The sequence below is a fragment of the Chrysemys picta genome, chromosome 8, assembly GCF_011386835.1.
Source record: "Chrysemys picta bellii isolate R12L10 chromosome 8, ASM1138683v2, whole genome shotgun sequence".
In the NCBI taxonomy this organism is placed as follows: Eukaryota; Metazoa; Chordata; order Testudines; family Emydidae; genus Chrysemys; species Chrysemys picta.
Window position 1 is genome coordinate 73,753,528 of NC_088798.1, and position 18,032 is coordinate 73,771,559.

The 18,032-nt window shown below is 35.8% G+C and overlaps 1 protein-coding gene across 19 annotated transcripts in view; it reads right to left on the reverse strand.

Moving 5' to 3' along the window:
- Window positions 1–18,032, reverse strand: part of ANKHD1 (ankyrin repeat and KH domain containing 1) — a 199,477-nt gene that overhangs the window by 42,060 nt on the left and 139,385 nt on the right. For 16 of the 19 annotated variants that reach the window (XM_065555838.1, XM_065555831.1, XM_065555843.1 and 13 more), the window contains one exon: window positions 8,162–8,908. The exons of the other annotated variants lie outside the window; for them this stretch is intronic. In XM_065555838.1, the coding sequence (XP_065411910.1) occupies window positions 8,162–8,908 (747 nt within the window). The remainder of the gene's footprint in view (window positions 1–8,161; window positions 8,909–18,032) is intronic. 19 annotated transcript variants of the gene reach the window in all.

Here is an 18,032-nt window from a genome sequence, read left to right on the forward strand (position 1 = left end):
GTTCGTAACTAAGAATTAGCTATATTTACATACAGTGCGAAAATTAAAAGACTAGGAACAATTAGCAGAAAGGCCAGAAACACCATGATGAGTATTTTCTAGGGTCAGAGCTCTGTCTTAGCCTCACAGCACACTGATAGATGCTATTTTTGAAGGAAAGATCCAAAAAAATTAGAAGGGCTCTGACATAAATCAGATGGGGAAAGCTCCCTACTGACCTTGTTTCTAGTTAAAAAATTTCAATACCCTTTATTATAATATAAAAACTAAGATCTAGAGAATAAAAAAACTGGTATGAAAACCACATCTGGACATCAAAATTTGCATCTCATGGCACTACCAGATTTCTGTATTGTACGCTAATTACTCTGGCCAGTTAGAGAAACAATTGATTTGTTCTAACCAGTAAGAGTGTAAAATTAACCCAAAGCATGTAATGTTTTATAGTATTTCTGGAGCAAGCAATAATAATGACAGAGGTTCATGATGAGTTCAAGTGGGGAATAAGCAGCAGGAATTTTTTTTTCCCCAGTGCCAATATTCTCTGTAGTAATGGTAGACGGAAGAGAAAAAAACGTGATAAGAATGGTTTCTAAACAGAAACTTCAGCAGTTTTACCATGAACTGTTATTCACAAATGGAAAGGATTTAAAAATTAAACCACTGAATGAAAATAGAGTATCAATTAATGATGCAGGATAAAAGTTAAATTACTGGAAAGATCTTAGTAAGATCAGAAACAGTAGGACATGAGAATACATTCTGATGTTTGGTTATAGGTATATGAAATACAAATGATATATTCACAAGTGGAGCAGATTTTAGAAGAACCCAAACTGAGAGTTCTTAAAGCCAGGGTAACTTTTTAAAAAAAAATAAAAATCAAGCCTTTGAGATGGAAGTTTTCAGTTACAGTCCCAAAGGCAGTTTAGTGTTAGGACTCACATTTCAGTGCACAAGTCAAAGGTGAGCAATGAAGTTTAGTTACAGTGTAAAAGCAGCAGTGTATTATACCTGGACTCAAGTGGAGTTCACTTCGCCTCAAAAGCAAAGCACCTTGTGAACACACAAGGTTTGTATTATGAGTTTCCAGATACAAAGGTCTTATGCTTCATCTACGTAATTTGCATTAATACAGTGGTTCTCAAACTTTTGTACTAGTGATCCCTTTCACATAGCAAGCCTCTGAGTGCGACCCCCCTTATAAATTAAAAACACTTTTTTATATATTTAACACTATTATAAATGCTGGAGGCAAAGTGGGCTTTGGGGTGGAGGCTAACAGCTTGCGACTCCCCCCATGTAATAACCTCATGACCCCCTCAGGGGTCCCGACCCCCAGTTTGAGAACCCCTGCATTAATACTTACCTACCTCAGCAGGGTGTTAAGCAGTATTTTACATTAATGAATCCTCTACATCAGGGGTAGGCAACCTATGCACTCACACTGCCCAGGCCCTGGCCACCGGTCTGGGGGGGTTCTGTATTTTAATTTAATTTTAAATGAAACTTCTTAAACATTTTAAAAACCTTATTTACTTTACATACAATAGTTTAGTTATAAATTATAGACTTATACAAAGAGACCTTCTAAAAACTTAAAAAATGTATTACTGGCACACAAAACCTTAAATTAGAGTGAATAAATGAAGACTCGGCACACCACTTATGAAAGGCTGCCGACCCCTGCTCTACATGTTCAAAGCACTATTAAGTGCTAAAGTTAAGTGGATTTAAAAAGATTTTCCAAAATACTAAACAGTAAGACAATAAATCATCCAGCTAAGGACTGATTTTTCCCTAATATAAGCTAATAGCATCCTTCTGAAGAGGTATTTTAGAACTTTTTTTTTTTTTTGGGGGGGGGGGGGGGAGGGGGAAGAAAAAAGGAAAAAGCACAGAGGAATGTACTTCAGACATTTAATTTGTTTTTAAGACTCCTGAGTAATAGATTACATTTAACCTTAACTTAAATCCACCAAAATCTAAAAATCAGATGACCAGGACTGAATCTCTTCAGAGGACAAAAACTGTTAAACTCTGTGCATTAATGGAAACTCTGTATACTGGTTCCAAGTCAACTCTAACCACCAAGATTGTAACAATATCTGATATAATTGATTTCCTCCCCAATAACTGCTAAAAGGCAACTACTATTTGCAAAATTTTAGATTCCTGTAACTTTTTGGACGCCTGTTGTGATGCCCCATTTGTTGGCTGGTTGCCAAACCTGATATTTGACCAATGAGAACTGTTAATGTAATATGACTCTTTCAAGAATAACCTCTCTATGAAGATTGTATCCTGAAGATGATGTAGTTCACTGAATAGCAAACATACGTTAATAGCAATTAGTAGGCTTGTTAAGGCCAAATTTTATATTCAATTACAGGTTTTAAAGAAGGACCATCATACCACAAGTATTTCTCAACACATCTTAACAAAATATTTTGTATGGGACCAGATTTAACTAAGCTAGTATGGATATTACACCCAGAGTCAAATATGTTCAGTGTTGTAGACATTACCATAGAAAAGCAGGTCAGCTATTGGTCTCACTTGCAGAGCATGGAAACTCATTCTCAAAGACTGGCCATACCATACCTGGCTTCCAAATCAGGATTTTGCAGGAATGAGAGAGCAGTTCACCATTTTCTTTTTAAAGTCCAAAATCAATTGAACTAAAAGGAACACTTGCTTAAGGAGTCATTTATGTCCCTTATTAGACTTCCCAAGAATTATTTTAGCAATTTGCTACAGAAAGTTCAAGGCAATTTTCAAATGACTAAATCCTAGAGTGGTTCTAACCTATGGTATTAGATAAACTACAGTGTTCCAGAGGAATAGTGATATGAACATGTAGCACTATATCCATTTTGGCTATCACTTGTGGCACAGCTTTGCAGTAAAGGTATTAAGATAATATGTAAAGGAGCAGCACACTGTACAAAAATTAAAAAGATGATGTGAATCTTAAACTACATTGCTATGGCAAAAGATAATGGGATTAGAGGCAAAAGATCAAGTGGAATTCTGCAAAACAGATGCTCAGATGGGATAAAACAGATTTAGTGGCATCTTTTTTTTAAAAAATAAATACAACTATAAGCTAAGGGAAATCTTTGCTACACTGAGGAACAAGAGCAGAAGGAAAAATTCTTCCGTTCTTGGTGGCATTTCCTAAGCAGAAAAGAGTCAGTTTTCTGGATAACTTCTAACCCAGTTTATAACCTCACAAAAATGTATATTTTCAACATACTCTTGAAGAATGCAAAAATCACTTCAACTACACAGCACCACTGAAGTACATCAACCTCCAAAATGGGAGGGCAACAAACTCAGTGGAGCACAGAATATTGAACAATGGGGGAAAGGGAGATTTTGTTCAAGGACACTGGGGCAAACTCCTAGCATTACAAAAAGTAGCCCTGGTATCTTTAGTCCCTGATGAATGGAACAGGAAACTTGAAAGAGCTCTATACTGATGCACTTTAGTAAACTTGTCTGGTACTGAACCATGAGAATAAGGGTCACCCCCCAAAAAATCTGTTTTAACAGATCTTTAACAGGCCTCGGAGAAAATGTGCATGATTCAGTTGGAGTAGGTATTATGTTCCATTATGAAATGGAAAGTTACAGGGTGCTGGGCAATAGCACAAACACACAAACTCATAGTGACATGGAAGCCAAGTTTGCTGCTTTACTTCCAAAACATAGACATATAGGAACACGATTTACTTTAGAGGATTAGATACACTTCTATCATTTCATTAGGAGGTATATAGATTAACTAAATATAGTGATCTATATATAATTAAAAATAATTAAGAGTTTCACCTCATGCAATTTAGGCTCTATATAATACTTATTTTGTGACTGTACTGATTTTAGATCCTTCCCTACAAAACACACTGATAATACTTTTATAGAATATAGGTTGAACCACATTTAACCAGTGTTATTTTAAACAGGAGTGTGTTTGTATACAATTGTTACTTTTCACATTATGCTTCAACATTTCCCACTTTGGATTACACCGGTGACCAGCATTATTCCAAATGGTTATGTATTTCATAATGCAGTAGCCTAGAAGTCATCTTTAACAATGATTCAAGAAATAAAAATTAACACGTCAATTTTGTGGAATCATTTCACAAGCATGGATTTCAGAGCCAAAAAAAAGATTGCAGAGTTACTGCACAAGCATTCAGTAAACTGAAAGTTTACATTTATAAATTCAGATTCAGTCCACCAATCAAATCTCTCTAGGGAAAGAATTCCAGACAGAAGCAAGGTGCAAAAAGTCTGTATTTTGAATGAAAAGGGTGACTGACCAGCACAAACTGACAGAGCAATATTAGTATATTGGATAATACACAGAAACTAGCAACGAATGGATGCATCATTGTCCCAAGGAAGTCAACAAAAAGCTTTGAACTTAATGTGGCTAATTGAGAAACCTACCCATGTATGCATGCAATATGAACTACAAAAAACCCCCCAAATTACATGGCATGTAACCTCTTGTATACCAAATTTGTACTGCAGTGGAGTAATGTACAATGAAATCTGAAAATTGTGTCAACCTATGTTCACATATCAAGTCTCAGAAGATGCAATAAGCACTAATTCTTAATATTCTACACACTGAAGAACTGTAATAGTTTAATTCACCTTTATAAAATCCAATTAAACCCTGCAAGAATCAGTGAAAGGATTCAGAATTAGATGTGTGCTTTCTATAAAGCTATTAAAAAAAATTCAGTTTATACCTTATGATTAAGGATAATGCAACTGCATTCATTCTGAATTTATGAATTCATCTTAACTTTCCAAATTCTGCTTAATTACTACAGCACAGATGGTATGCAAGATCACAGAATTCATTAAGGTGAATACACAGAGTGGGTAGCTTTAACTATTAAATTTGTAATCAAGGAAATGTAGACCTCCAACTCCAAGTTACAACTCAAAACCTCCCCTAACACCAGCTGCCCTATGAATCTCAGTAGTTCCTCCTTTTAGGTGCCACAAGTACTCCTGTTCCATTTAGTTGATGCACTAAACTACCAGGCTGGCCAATAATGATAAGAATTACAATGACATTTAATAACTAAATTACTCAATGAAGACACTCCTTGGAGAGAGGGAGAGATTCAAGGAAGTTCATGCTACAATACTTAGGCCTTGTCTAAACAGGACCTTTGAGAAGTTTGCCACTGTTGCACTGGTGACAGTGCAAGCATTAGTGTAATCAGGGCACCAGTCGCTGCCAGTATTTTTACCAGTGTGTCAACTAGACCTGCTTTGAGTTGGGTTACCATACAGAGTGGTAAAAATGTTGAAGCCCTTTCTACACTAATGCTTCCACAGTTGCTATCATTGGTGCAGTTCTACAAGGGGTAGTGTAATCATGGGAGATTTCCCCAAGACACCTTTTTTTTTTTTTTTTTTAAGAGGCTTTCAAGAAACACTGAACTTGGTAGCAATTGCCATTACACATAAACATCTGTTAATGTGGTTTATGTGTACAAGACTTCTTGATTTCCATATTTTCTACTGTTAAACAACTTCCATATAAAACAGCACCGTAATCTGATCTGCAAACTTGCCAGGGTGCGGTGTTCAAGAGCACCTTGAATATGGATAAAATGTGAAATTAGGGTGAACACATGTTTTAAAATGCTTTGCAGATTTTTAAATAAATGCATGTAACTTCATGTTAAGATGTGAGCCCATGACTTTGAGGGTTTAGTCTACTAAAAGATGCGTCACAATATTGATTCTTGATAACTAGCGCAAAGTAACTAAAATCTCTCTTGATCATCTTCAGGAAGTTTAACTTACATTTATGAAAATCAGGAGAAAATACATGTTTGTGGAGCAACAATAATTTCAGTTACTACCAGTAGCAACAACATATGTAGCTGGGATTTCTAAAGTCCACTCATGGTTGTATTATTGGAAATATATTATTAAGATACAGTACATAGTTGTGGCACTTTACTAAATTTAACTAGCACTAACAATATCTAAAGAAATACAAGTAAAAACTTCACTTTTATAGAAAAAATGTTCATTAAGAAAAATTCTTAATTGGTTAGACTGTAGTAAATCAGTTTTATGATATTAATGGATAATAAGTAGGATATGCATTGTCACTTTGTTAAATACTGCACATTCTGAACATAATGACAGGGTTTTCAGTTAGACATAAAATATCCATTAGGTCTTTGTCATATAAATAAGTTGAGGTTTTTAAATAGTAAACATTTTGTATGTTTCATATTTCACTTTCAAGCTAACTAAATTTAGGAAATGTAAGTACAAAACTCACTATTAAAAGACTACACTATTTATGGTATAACTTTTTGAAATTTAGTTACATTTTATGTAAGATACACAAAATAACGTTGGTATAAAAACCAGCTAGATTCCATTCTATTACTGAGTTGATCACTGCAAGTTCTCCTTTTGCTACTGCAGTTACATTATATATAAATAAAGACCATATAGCTAGTGATTTAAAATGTGACTACTAGCGATTTAAATGTACATTGTATGATCCATTTAGAGATTTGTGGTAGACATACATACAGAACATGTTATAGCAATAATATCCAACCCCAAAATTCAGCTCTTGTAAATCACATATATTAAAACGCAAGATTTTCTTCACTGTACTCTGAAGTTTCGAAATAGATTTTCAGTACGAACATTTAAGAATAATCCAGGTTTTCTCCTGTTAAAAAGTAAATTAACTCCTCTCTAATGCTCTGCAGAAACATGACTTGGGGAACAAGGGACGACAAAAACGTCAGAAAGCAGGACCTACATTCCTCTCTCCCTCACATACTAGAGAGTTTCTTTGAATGAAGTTATACATCACCATCTGGAGGAAGTTGATCTTGTAACACTTATCACAACTATCCCACAGTATCCAATAGGGCTTGAGGGAAGACTGCAAAATTGCTGTCCATCCCGATACATGTACTCAGCTTCGGCAAGTTACTAGTTTGGAGGTTCCTGTGAGACTTAGCAAAAAGTCTTATTTGACATTTCTGAAAAGCTTGAGATGAAATTAAGAGGATAGGGCAGTGACTAACTGAAGAGGAAAAGAGACAGGAGAATAAAGACTAAGGGACAGACGAAAGTAGTTGAGAAGAGGTGAGAGAGATGCTGGATAAAAAAAACCAAACAAACAAACAAACTAAAAGCAGGACAGTCAGGGCTGACCTGCCCATGAATATAATTGTGGCTATATATTTAGATCTTTCACACCTCCACCAAAAAATAGAAATCTCAGCTAGATACCTGAAGCGAACTCCACAAAGATGATACCTCTTTCCAGAATGTGGCTAGCAAGTGTAACCTTATGTGGGGGAAACCTTGATTCATCTCTACTTGTATCTTCATACACTTATTGGCAAGGCCAGGAATGTTTTGATTTTTGCTTTTCATCCAGACAGCCAATGTAGCATATTGATCCTGTGGGTCCACCACCATTTGATCCCTTATAGCGTGCCACATTTTAAATTTTGTAAAACAGTAATCATATTACTTTAACAACTGATGTTTAGAATTTATTCTGAAAACATGAGTCAATTTTCTAAATAAGCACTAAAGGGACAGATGGTCTTGCATCTATATTTAGAGTCTAGACTGTGTTTAAACTGTATCAATGCTTCCAGCAGAAAGGATAGTGGTACATTTGTCAGTACAAGTGACAAAAAATGTTTTCATACTTCATCGGAGACAACTGCCACACAGAGTAAATCCACGTAGGGTTATATGCAAAATTCTATAGAAGACTTAAACAAAACTAGTCATTTTCAGGTTTCCTAATGGCAACTTCTAATTGCTCACAACAAGATTTCCTTAAAGTATTATAAAAAAGATGAGGCCACAGGGGCTGCTATAATAGGTCTCCAATAAAAGGAAGTCTAGCACTTTCTTCAGCAATTTGGCAAAACAGATAGGGAAAAAAACTCATGTTAGAATTTGGAAGTGTCTAAAGATTAATAGCACTAATAAGAAATTAAATATTCTTAAGCAAGTATTCCCAAATTGGAAAACCGCAAGATGTCTTTTTGGAGGGGAGGAGAGAAAGGGAAACTGAGCACACAAGTTAATGCAAAAATATGTATATTTCTTAACCCACCTGCTATTAGGTCATCAAGAGTGTCGGTAAGCGTCTGTGCTGGAGTGGCAACCATTAATCCGTCTGGTTCTTGAACTAACAGCCCCTGCCCATGTCCAGCAATTTGCTGCTGCTGTCCTACATTCTGCTGATTACCTAATACTTTCTGAAGGTCAAGAGAATCTGTCCCATTATAACCTAAGTTACTGGAAAAATTACATTGCGGTGTTGACAATGCCTGGATAGGGACAAACTCTATTTGTTCAGCAGGTGGTGAAGATTGTTGTTCATCATCTTTAGACAAGATTGTGTCAACCTGAGGTAACTCTGAAAAGTTTTCCTCTGGTAGACCCTCATCTCCTTCCACTTCTGGGAAGACACCTGTGTGTGGGCACTGCTGCTGCAGGGGAAGTGGTGTCTCTGTCTGACCTTTGGTCTCCAAATATTCTTTGGTAAACTGCTGCTGTGTTTTCATCTGCAACTGCCTTTCCACCTTCTGCAGCTCCTTCAATATTTTCTTCTTCTTCTGTACTTGTTCTTCTCTGTTCTTTTTAAGTTCTTCAATCTTATCTTTATTCAAAGGTTCACCTTGAATTAATTCCAATGATTTAAGTTGTGCTTTTTCAATAGCACTAATTCTTTGTCCAAGTTCATTCAGCTTGCCTTCAGTCTCTTCTACTATGCATTCCAAAGGCTGGTATGGGTGAAAAGGTGGCAGTAGGTCCTGATCTGCTACCTGCAGGGAACTTGACTTCTGCTTGGATGTACCTAAGCACATGAAAAATGTTTGAAAAAATGCCATGCTGAAGTTATCCCACACCTCCCCTCTCTCCCAACCCCAAACTTTGCAACTAAAACTGCACATCTGTCAAACCATATTAAGATGAACTAGATTTTTAAAGCCTACACTCCATATTAGGTAGCTGGCACAAGCCAAATATAACTGGAATTTTAAATGCTGATCCTAATTGTCCCTTGTAATACAGCTATTTTAAGTTTAAAATGCCCTCTCATACTCATGACAATGGACATCACAGATCTCAAATCAGAGGATGCAGAACATGGCTGTTTTAGTAATTTACTGACTGAATGGTTTGAGTAAATTTGCTCTAATAAGAAAAAAATTAGCAAAATAAACCCAGCAACAGGACAAACCCTTTTACACAGACCTAACTTTCAAAAGCGAAGTTAAAAAACAAGGCTGTCCATACTGAAGGGAAACGAACTTTATAATGCATGGGTATTTCATTTCTAGACCAGATGCCCCCAAATGCTATAGTATTCCTCCCTTTGGTTCAGATATCAGAATCCTGGCAATGTAAACGTAAAAAACCAAAACCAAATCACCTGCACTTATTTTTAATTAAGTATGGACATTTATTTGTAAGACTATGGAAAGAAGAAAAATTAACCTATTTCTTGCTTGATCTTCTCCAGGGAGAGACCACCACAGGTGCAGCTCTGGTCAATGTTAAGAATTTAAAAATCCCTCTTCAAAACCAATCTAGCAAGAAATAAATACTCCCCCCCCTTATCCACACCTCCGTGTGTGCTTACAAGCAATCACAGCCCTCAAGAAGGCAAGCCTCAGTTTGAGAAACAGCAAAAACTGTACACTGATACCTGATAGTTCCAACTGAGCAGGCTCACAAGAATAAATCTAAGTGTTTAGATACCAAATGTAATGTTAATATGAAAAAATTAAAAGGGGAGAAAAGCTTTTAGCTTACTTTATCAGACACCAATTTTCATAGTAATAGTAATTTAATATATTGAAAAAATAAAATAGTTGTTTTAATTAAAGAGCTAATACTTGAAAAATTACACACAGGCTAACCGTAATTCTCCATCAAAAGTTGGAGTTTAAAAAATAATACAAATTATAGTTTTAGCCATGGTTATTTAAGAATCAAATTACCCGGATCAGAATATAGTTGAAGAAAAACTCAGCTTCACTATACAAATCATAGCTGCATAAAGATATCGAATCATTTTAAGAAAACCAGCTGAATTGCTCAGTCATCTAGATTTCATGATGAATACATGTATTTAACATTAATTGTTTTAAGCAAGGCACTTTACCAAATCCAAGGAGAAGTTTTACCTGACATTAAAGCAGAAAGCAAGATACTAAGGTGAAAATCAAAAGCAAGCAAAATTCAGAATTAATAATGCTGATCCACACAGAAATGTATTAAAAGGCTGTACAAAAGAAAAAACATATTCAGCACTCTTTTCTGTATTTCTCTTGCTTCTGGAAGCATCAGGCTGAATCCTCACCTGCCACCTTTTAGCTTCCCCTGATCCTTGGCTGGAACTGCCCCAGATGCAACTTTGAGCAGCCTAAGGATTGCTCCATATTACTCTGGCTGCTAGAGTCCTATTAGGCACCACCATATGGGGCAAATCATATATAGTGCCTAATAGGACTAGCAGCCAGAGCAATATGGAGCAATCCTTATATAGTGCAAATCATATATAGTGCAGTCTAGGCTCCTGCTTAGCAGAACTTCAGTACCTACATGCTTTCCCCAGTGGTTCATCTTTGCCTGCCTGTAGTTTCAAACAGTATAGTTTTTTTTTTTTTAAATATAACTAGCTTGCCTATACAATAAATTTTAAAATATCAAAAGGGATTCAAATAATGAATATATATGGGGTATTTACAGGTTTTTTTTCCTTTGTTCTTCTTTGAAGAACTTCTTGAGGAAAAAAGATAGACATTTTTCTTTTTCAACGAAGAAGATTCCCAGTCAAAGTAGAATTACAGGTCAAATGAAGGGCAAAAATTAAAAAAAAAGTGTTCAAACCCTGGGCTACACAAGGTCAACCCAGCTACATCACTCAGTAGTGTGAAAAATCAACACTCCTGGACAATGTAGCTAAGCCAACTTAACCCCCCTATGTAGACAGTGATAGGTCAATGGAAGAATTCTTCCATCAATGAAGCTACTGCCTCTTGGGAAGTGGATTACCTATGCCAACTGGAGAACCTCTCCCATTGGCACAGTTAGTGTCTACACTGAAGTGTTAAAGCGGCGCATCTGTAGAGTCTGAAGTGTAAACAAACCCAAACTCTGTGTGCTCAGTGCCTCCACTAGCCTGACTCTTTGGGAATGGAAATAAATTTTACCCAACTTGAAAAATAAAATATTTCCTCATTTGAAATCTTCAATGTTTCCTGACTTCTTGGATATACCCCGGCATGCATCATTCTCAGATAGCACAAATCCCAGTAAGCCTCCTACTATCTGTGATGTTCCACCCATCCTAGGGTTTTGTACTATTGCCATCATATTTGAGTGCTTTCCAAATAAAATTGATAGCAATAGCAAATTCCTAGCCCCAATGTTCTATTCTGTTATATTCACTGAATCAGAAGTACCAAGAGAAATTCAATGAAGTGGAAAATCTTATAAAGAGTTAGAAAAAACTTAATTTGGGTTGGTTAGTGGGGACACTTAGCACAGAAATGTGTTTAACTCAGTTTTTGGTTTTGCATTGCAGTATATCTTTAAGGTTGTCCAGAAGGATCAATTAATTTTAAAATATTCTTAAACTTTGGTACCTTTAAGTTTTCTAGCTATACTAACCCAGAAGTTATATTTATGGTCACTGAAGATATATTTAAAGTTATTTCTTGTATTGTGATAAAATACATACAGGAATAAGGAAAGAAAATATCAAATTTGTTGTCAGTCATCAACTTTGTCAAATTAAGATGTTACTCTGATGAAGGTTTAATAAATCTAGCCCCACAAGAATCTTTTTCCTTGAAGTCTCTTGCTGAGAAACTAAACGTATTAGATGCTGAGCTGCCTCCTCATAATTCCCAAGATTATTTTATTGTCCTCTCTGGATTTTTCTAGGAAGGGGGCTCAGACAGCCTCTCCCCGATAGCTAATGCTATCCCCTCAGGAAAGTGAAGTTGCAGTTTAACAAAACCAGATCATAAAATCTGGAAACAGTTAAGGTTAACATCAATATTAACTTTATCCGCCTACTTGTGGAGAAAACAAGCCTCACATGAAAAGCTTCTAAAAATACATGGATTCTAACAGCATTAGTATAGTCTTGTACAAAGACCTGACCCTTCTGGTTTATATCAGGTATAGGAGGCTCTTAGGCCCATCCTGCAATGTGTATAGAGTCCTTTAAATCTGTGCAAGGCGAATACGGGAAAAACTGATCTGTGGCCTGAATCCAGAGCATCCAGTCTCTAACCATTACAGGGAAGATGAATCCAGCTCACAGTATGCTGTTGGACAGATCTGGGCATTGTATTGTGGACAATATGTGGAGGGTAATGAGATACATATTTTCCACCAGCAATTATGAGAGCATGGAGGTGTTTAGTCATCAGTCTCTAATTAGTGGGCAGGTTCAGTTTTCAGGACATTACAAAATTTCCTCCAGGACAGTAAAGATCAGTGCCTGTAATCTTGTCAATGATAGGAGGGGGGTAAGAGGGAAGAATGAAAATTAGTGTTTGAACCTTAAGCGTGTTTATCAAGACTGAAAATTTACATTGTAAATCAAAATATAGTGTTCTTGTTAGTAACTATAATCTTCAAATATTTAAAAATTAGTATCTAAAATTTGTTTTTCTGGGATAATCTAAAATTCACTTCACACTTTAAGAGACCTAACTGCAAAGTTCTACAAACTGTATCAGTTGAGCACAGCCATAAGTGTTTGCTCCTAACAGCAGAGCCCAAATGGTCAAAGTTATGATGGATTTCATGGTTCCCAGAATGAAGTTCTACAGGAGGCCACATTCAGTTATACTTGTGACAATGCCATTATTTAAGACTCGGATATCAAATGTAACATTAACACTACAGCATCAAATGAAAGAAAGAGATGGACTGAGGGAGGAAGTCTTCATTCAAAGAAATCACATTTGAAATAAGCAGATTTTCAGATCTCCTTGGTATATAACTAAACCCACTGCACCTACACATATAGTAGATGCCTAAAATCAAGGCAATGTTACACACGGACTCTTGAAATACAGATTCAACAGGGCTTAAACCTCAAATACCAGGCAATCTAAAATTAAGTCAAGCCTTTAAAATTTTCTTTTCCTTTTTAAGATTAATTTTTAACAGACATCAGTGGACATCTGACACCTTGGTACAAAGAGTAATAAAAATTCAATTGGTTAATGTCAATTTATTTGGGAAGCTTTAACATGCAGATTCGTATGACGGGTTGCTGAACAAGAGTGGTTACAATTTTGAACACACACTATATATGCTAATTCATGGCTGTAAAAACAAAACCCAAATAATAATTGTGCAAGAATTTATTCATATCACAAAGAACCACTTAAGTACTCAAAGTGCCTTATTTAAGTTGCATTAATGTGTTGTATTGTTTAATTATTTGAATAAAATCATTAGAATTTTAAAGGTTAGTTAGCACAGTCACTATAATTGGGGTAATTTGTTTGCATGATCCCTTACTTGTAAATTTTATTCCCATATTATAAAAACTTGTTTATATTGCTATTTTTTTAGTTTTACAATATCAGTCATTGTAAGTTATTTTAAAAATATGCATACTAAGAACAGCTGTAATCTGATAAGTGTCCACACTTGTGCATCTGAGATCTGACTTTATAGTCAGACTATGATGCAATATAGATAGTAACACAAGACTGACTTTAGTACTACCAATATAATTTGTAAAGTCAGCACTGCAACATCTGCTGCAAAGAGAAAGTTGAGATTTTTTAAAATTTTCCCATCTCCCCAGCAACTGTTTTCGGTTGCTCTTTACAAGACTTGTTTAGCATGGAACTAAGGTTCAGGGCCACTGAAATCCCAATTGTTGCTAGACAAAAATGTCAATGACTATTAGGTAATCTCAAGTGACATGAGAGAAAGTTGCTCAGTCTACATGCTCAAATAGTAAGAAAGTGGAAGTAAGAAAAGCAACAGAAGAATAAATATTTAAAAAGAGGATGCCTAACTATTTGCTAGTTTCTTTTTTGCAACTGGTAACATTATTTGCTCTACACTACTTAGACCTTTCCTCACTATGGTTTTCTCCAGGACCCAGTCCTACCCCACATCCCACTCTTGAACCTATTCTTCGAGAATTCAACTTTGATTACCACTTGTATGCAAAGGATACAAAAGTCATTGCTTCAGCCCTTGCCTTAACTTTTACCTGCTTCAAATCCCAGATCTTATGTTATTTCCCCCAAACTCAATATATCCCAAACTGGAATTCAAACTGATAGAGTACTCCTTACCAACTCTTTATTTCCTTTATTTAAATCTTATTTACTCATAAGTAACCTGTTTGGTTTTACCCCCAGATCTCCCAGGTATATAAATCTACCTTACAACTCCAAAGCATTGAACACAATACCTTGACTGTTCTGAAACTCATTTATATCCCTCTCTCCTCTCATTTAGCTTGCAATTCTTTTACAGATTTCCTACATCTCAACACTCCAAACATAAATTGGTGCAAAACATGGATGCTGTCTTCACAGACTTGATTTCCATCAAGAAATTCAGGACAATCTTCCATCCCTATTGTTTCATGCCTGACTAATGGCAAATTCCTGAAATTCTGACTTCTGATCTGTATGCCACTCCCTACATTGAGCCGTGGTCTACACTACAAACTTCACTTTGAGTGACAAAGTTATACCGACCTAACTTCTGTTATAGACAGCACTATGTGGACAGGAGAGCTTCTCATTGATATAGCTACTGCCTCTCAGGAGGTGGAGTACCTATGCTGTCAGGAGAAGCTCTCCGGTCAGCGTAGGTAGCATCTTCAGTAAGCGCTACAGCAGCGTTGTGTGTTGTAAGTGTAGATAAGCCCAGAGAAATCAATTTGTCTCCTTTTACAATGGATGATAGATCTCTCCCCATGCTGCTGTTTCAAAGTCCAAGCTCTAGAACCATCTCCATTTTTTGAGAGAGATTTTTGGAATATTAATGACATCTCTAAGATTTGTATTTTTTGCTTACCTAAATAGCAGCCTAGTGTTTTACAGAAATAGCAGAATCTACAGGGACCCTGGTAACATCTGTAAGTTTGAGCACGGTAATATTTACCCCAAAGAAACATCTGACACAGTAAGATTGAAATTTTAGTTGGTCAAAAAAATGCTTCAGAGTGTAAAGCTTTACTCTTCACCATTGTGTCAAACATCTTTGATCCAGATACCCAGTTTAAAAACCACTGCTCTAGAACAAGAATTTTTGCCTTAGTGCTAAAAGGCTGGGTTTCTATTATCTGTCTAACTTTATAAAGATCGGTCATTTTAGAGGGATAGCCTGGGATTGAAGTGTAATTTCTAGCTAATCTGTTCATATCTCAACTTGGCAGCCTTGTGCAACATCACTTTGCCCTTAAGCAAGTCAGAAGTTAGAAGACCAACTGCTGAGTTTCAAAAGATTCTGGGATTTTGTTTCCATCCATCCAGTTAACAGCAGTTAAAGACAGATTTCCAAAAACTCTAGCTAGTTTTCTACTGACTTACTGAAATCATTGCATAAATCAGAACTCAACCCAGCATGAATGACAAAATACCCTCTAAGAAATATTTCCTCACTGGATCAAATACCTACTGGACAATGTTTGCATTTATACACTGTCAATCCCTGTACCATCTAGATGCTCAATATTAACTAGAACATAATTACAGAAGGATAAAGAGTCAGATTCAGTCCATTTCTCAGCATGACCAGACTTCAGAGGGCATAAAACCATAGTTTATTATTTTAAAAAATTTATTTAATGGCTTCTTCACAGAATAGCCTCTGATATCCGTCCTCTGATTTTGCAAGATTTAAAAAACTAGTCTGATTCAAAGTCTCCAAAGTTTAGGGTTGGATTTTCAAATGCACTCAGCACTTGCCGGACTCTGTGCCCATTGACTTCAGTGATAAAACTCTCACTGACTTAAAAGGAAACAGAGGGAGGCCAAAACTGAGCACTTATGAAAATCCCACATAATGCTGAGGTTCAGTTTATTAAGGAACTCAGCTCAAAGTCATGGTGATAATGGAATTGGACCAATTACACTTGTGTCAAAATATACAGTACAGATTACTTAGCTACATGGACACCTTTGGCAAATTTTCAGAAATATAGTGAACAGAAAAATGGTTAAGAGCCTACACAATTTTTCCACATAGAGCTCCTAACTAATACGCTACTCTCACCTATATCCTTGATCCCTTACCACAGAGGGAGACAAAACTGTCAAACATTTTATCCCAGTTAGTTGTGTATTTTGATGGGCTTATCTTTCACTCTTAATTGTTACGCCAGTGAGACCCCCACAGAATGCATACTAGTAATTTACCAATTACACAAATGTAATAGAATTGACTACAGAATTTAAATTACAATGTAGTTTTGCTTATAAATATATAAAAAAACTTGTCAGTCTCCTTCTTTGTTTCTTTACTCTGATTATTCTCCTAAATTAATTCTTTTAATTATAAACCTGGAATCTATAAACTATAGGTTCTACTCTGTACATTAGTAACAAGTATGTGTGTTTACTTTTGGCAACGAAAGATTAGCTGGACACAAAAAAATAGATATTTTTCTAACTCACTTTTAAAGTGTTAAAGCTGAATAATTCTGATCAACATGTATTTAAAGCCAAATGGAAGGTAATTTAAGGTGGCAGTCATACAATATTTTGCCTACCAAATATATTACTTCTCCGGATGCCTATGTGAACTAAACAGGCTAGACCCCTGCCAACTTGTTTTAATACGTGAGGACTCTGGATCTATGACTAGTATGCACACAGTGGACGGGACAAGGGTGAATATCTAGCTTATATGTGGTTGGTGGGGTCTCAAACAAAAAGGCAATTGAAGTAAGAATAGTGGTATTTCTAGCATCTATGGAGTGCAAATAAAAGTGTAAGTTGTTGCCTCTGTTGGTATTGAGAATTGGGATGAATGATGATGGAATATATGTAAAATGTAAGTTGTCAAAATGGTGGTCTCAACTACACTGGGATTGTGGGATGGATTAGATAGATCTCTGTGCAATGTAAAAGAGGAGATACTAGTGTAACTCCACTGCAATAGTTGAATAAATCAGAGAAGATTCTGGCTGGGAAGGCCTGCATACAGGGTTGGATGGTTAGCACAGTATGAGGATAAGAGGCTTATAAAGAACTCTTGATGATTTTACAGTGCGTGGATGTAAAGCTGTCTCCGGGACAGAAAAGCAGATAGTGGTCAAAGTATAGATATTTATGTAGCTTCAGCTCAATTTCTTGACTTTCAAAAACTTAGTATCTGCTAGCTTCAGGAAGAGAGAATATACATTGCTATAGCTGTTTGTAGCATTCCTCTAATTTAATACAGAAACGTTGGTGGAAGACTACTTGTCTTATACAGCATTCTGCTGTCCCCCTCCTATTCTCACTGATCAAGAGCATATGAGAATCCAGTGAAAGTTGCTAAACCATTTCCCATCTCAAAAAACAATAGGATAGTGATAAAACACTGATAAGTCTGGATATTCTCAGTTTAATATTAATATTGACAAACTTAATTTGTAACTGCAATAATTCCAAACTACATATTTATAAAGTGGAACTTTTACTTAGCAAAAGCCTACATAGCTGCCAATTCAAATTCAAAAATATAATTTAATTTCAAATTTATTAATAACTTTAAAAAAAATGTTTAGTACTAGAGTGAATTGAAATATTTTCATTTTTTTTTAAAGCTAAGAAATTTGCTTTTCCAAGAACTACATGTACATATTCTTGGTGTATTGTTTTAAAAAAATATCATAATTTACATTTTTAAATTAAAATTTGAAAATCTGTAAAGGGTGACATTCACGGACTATATTCCATGGAAAATTAACTTAGCATATTTTTGTT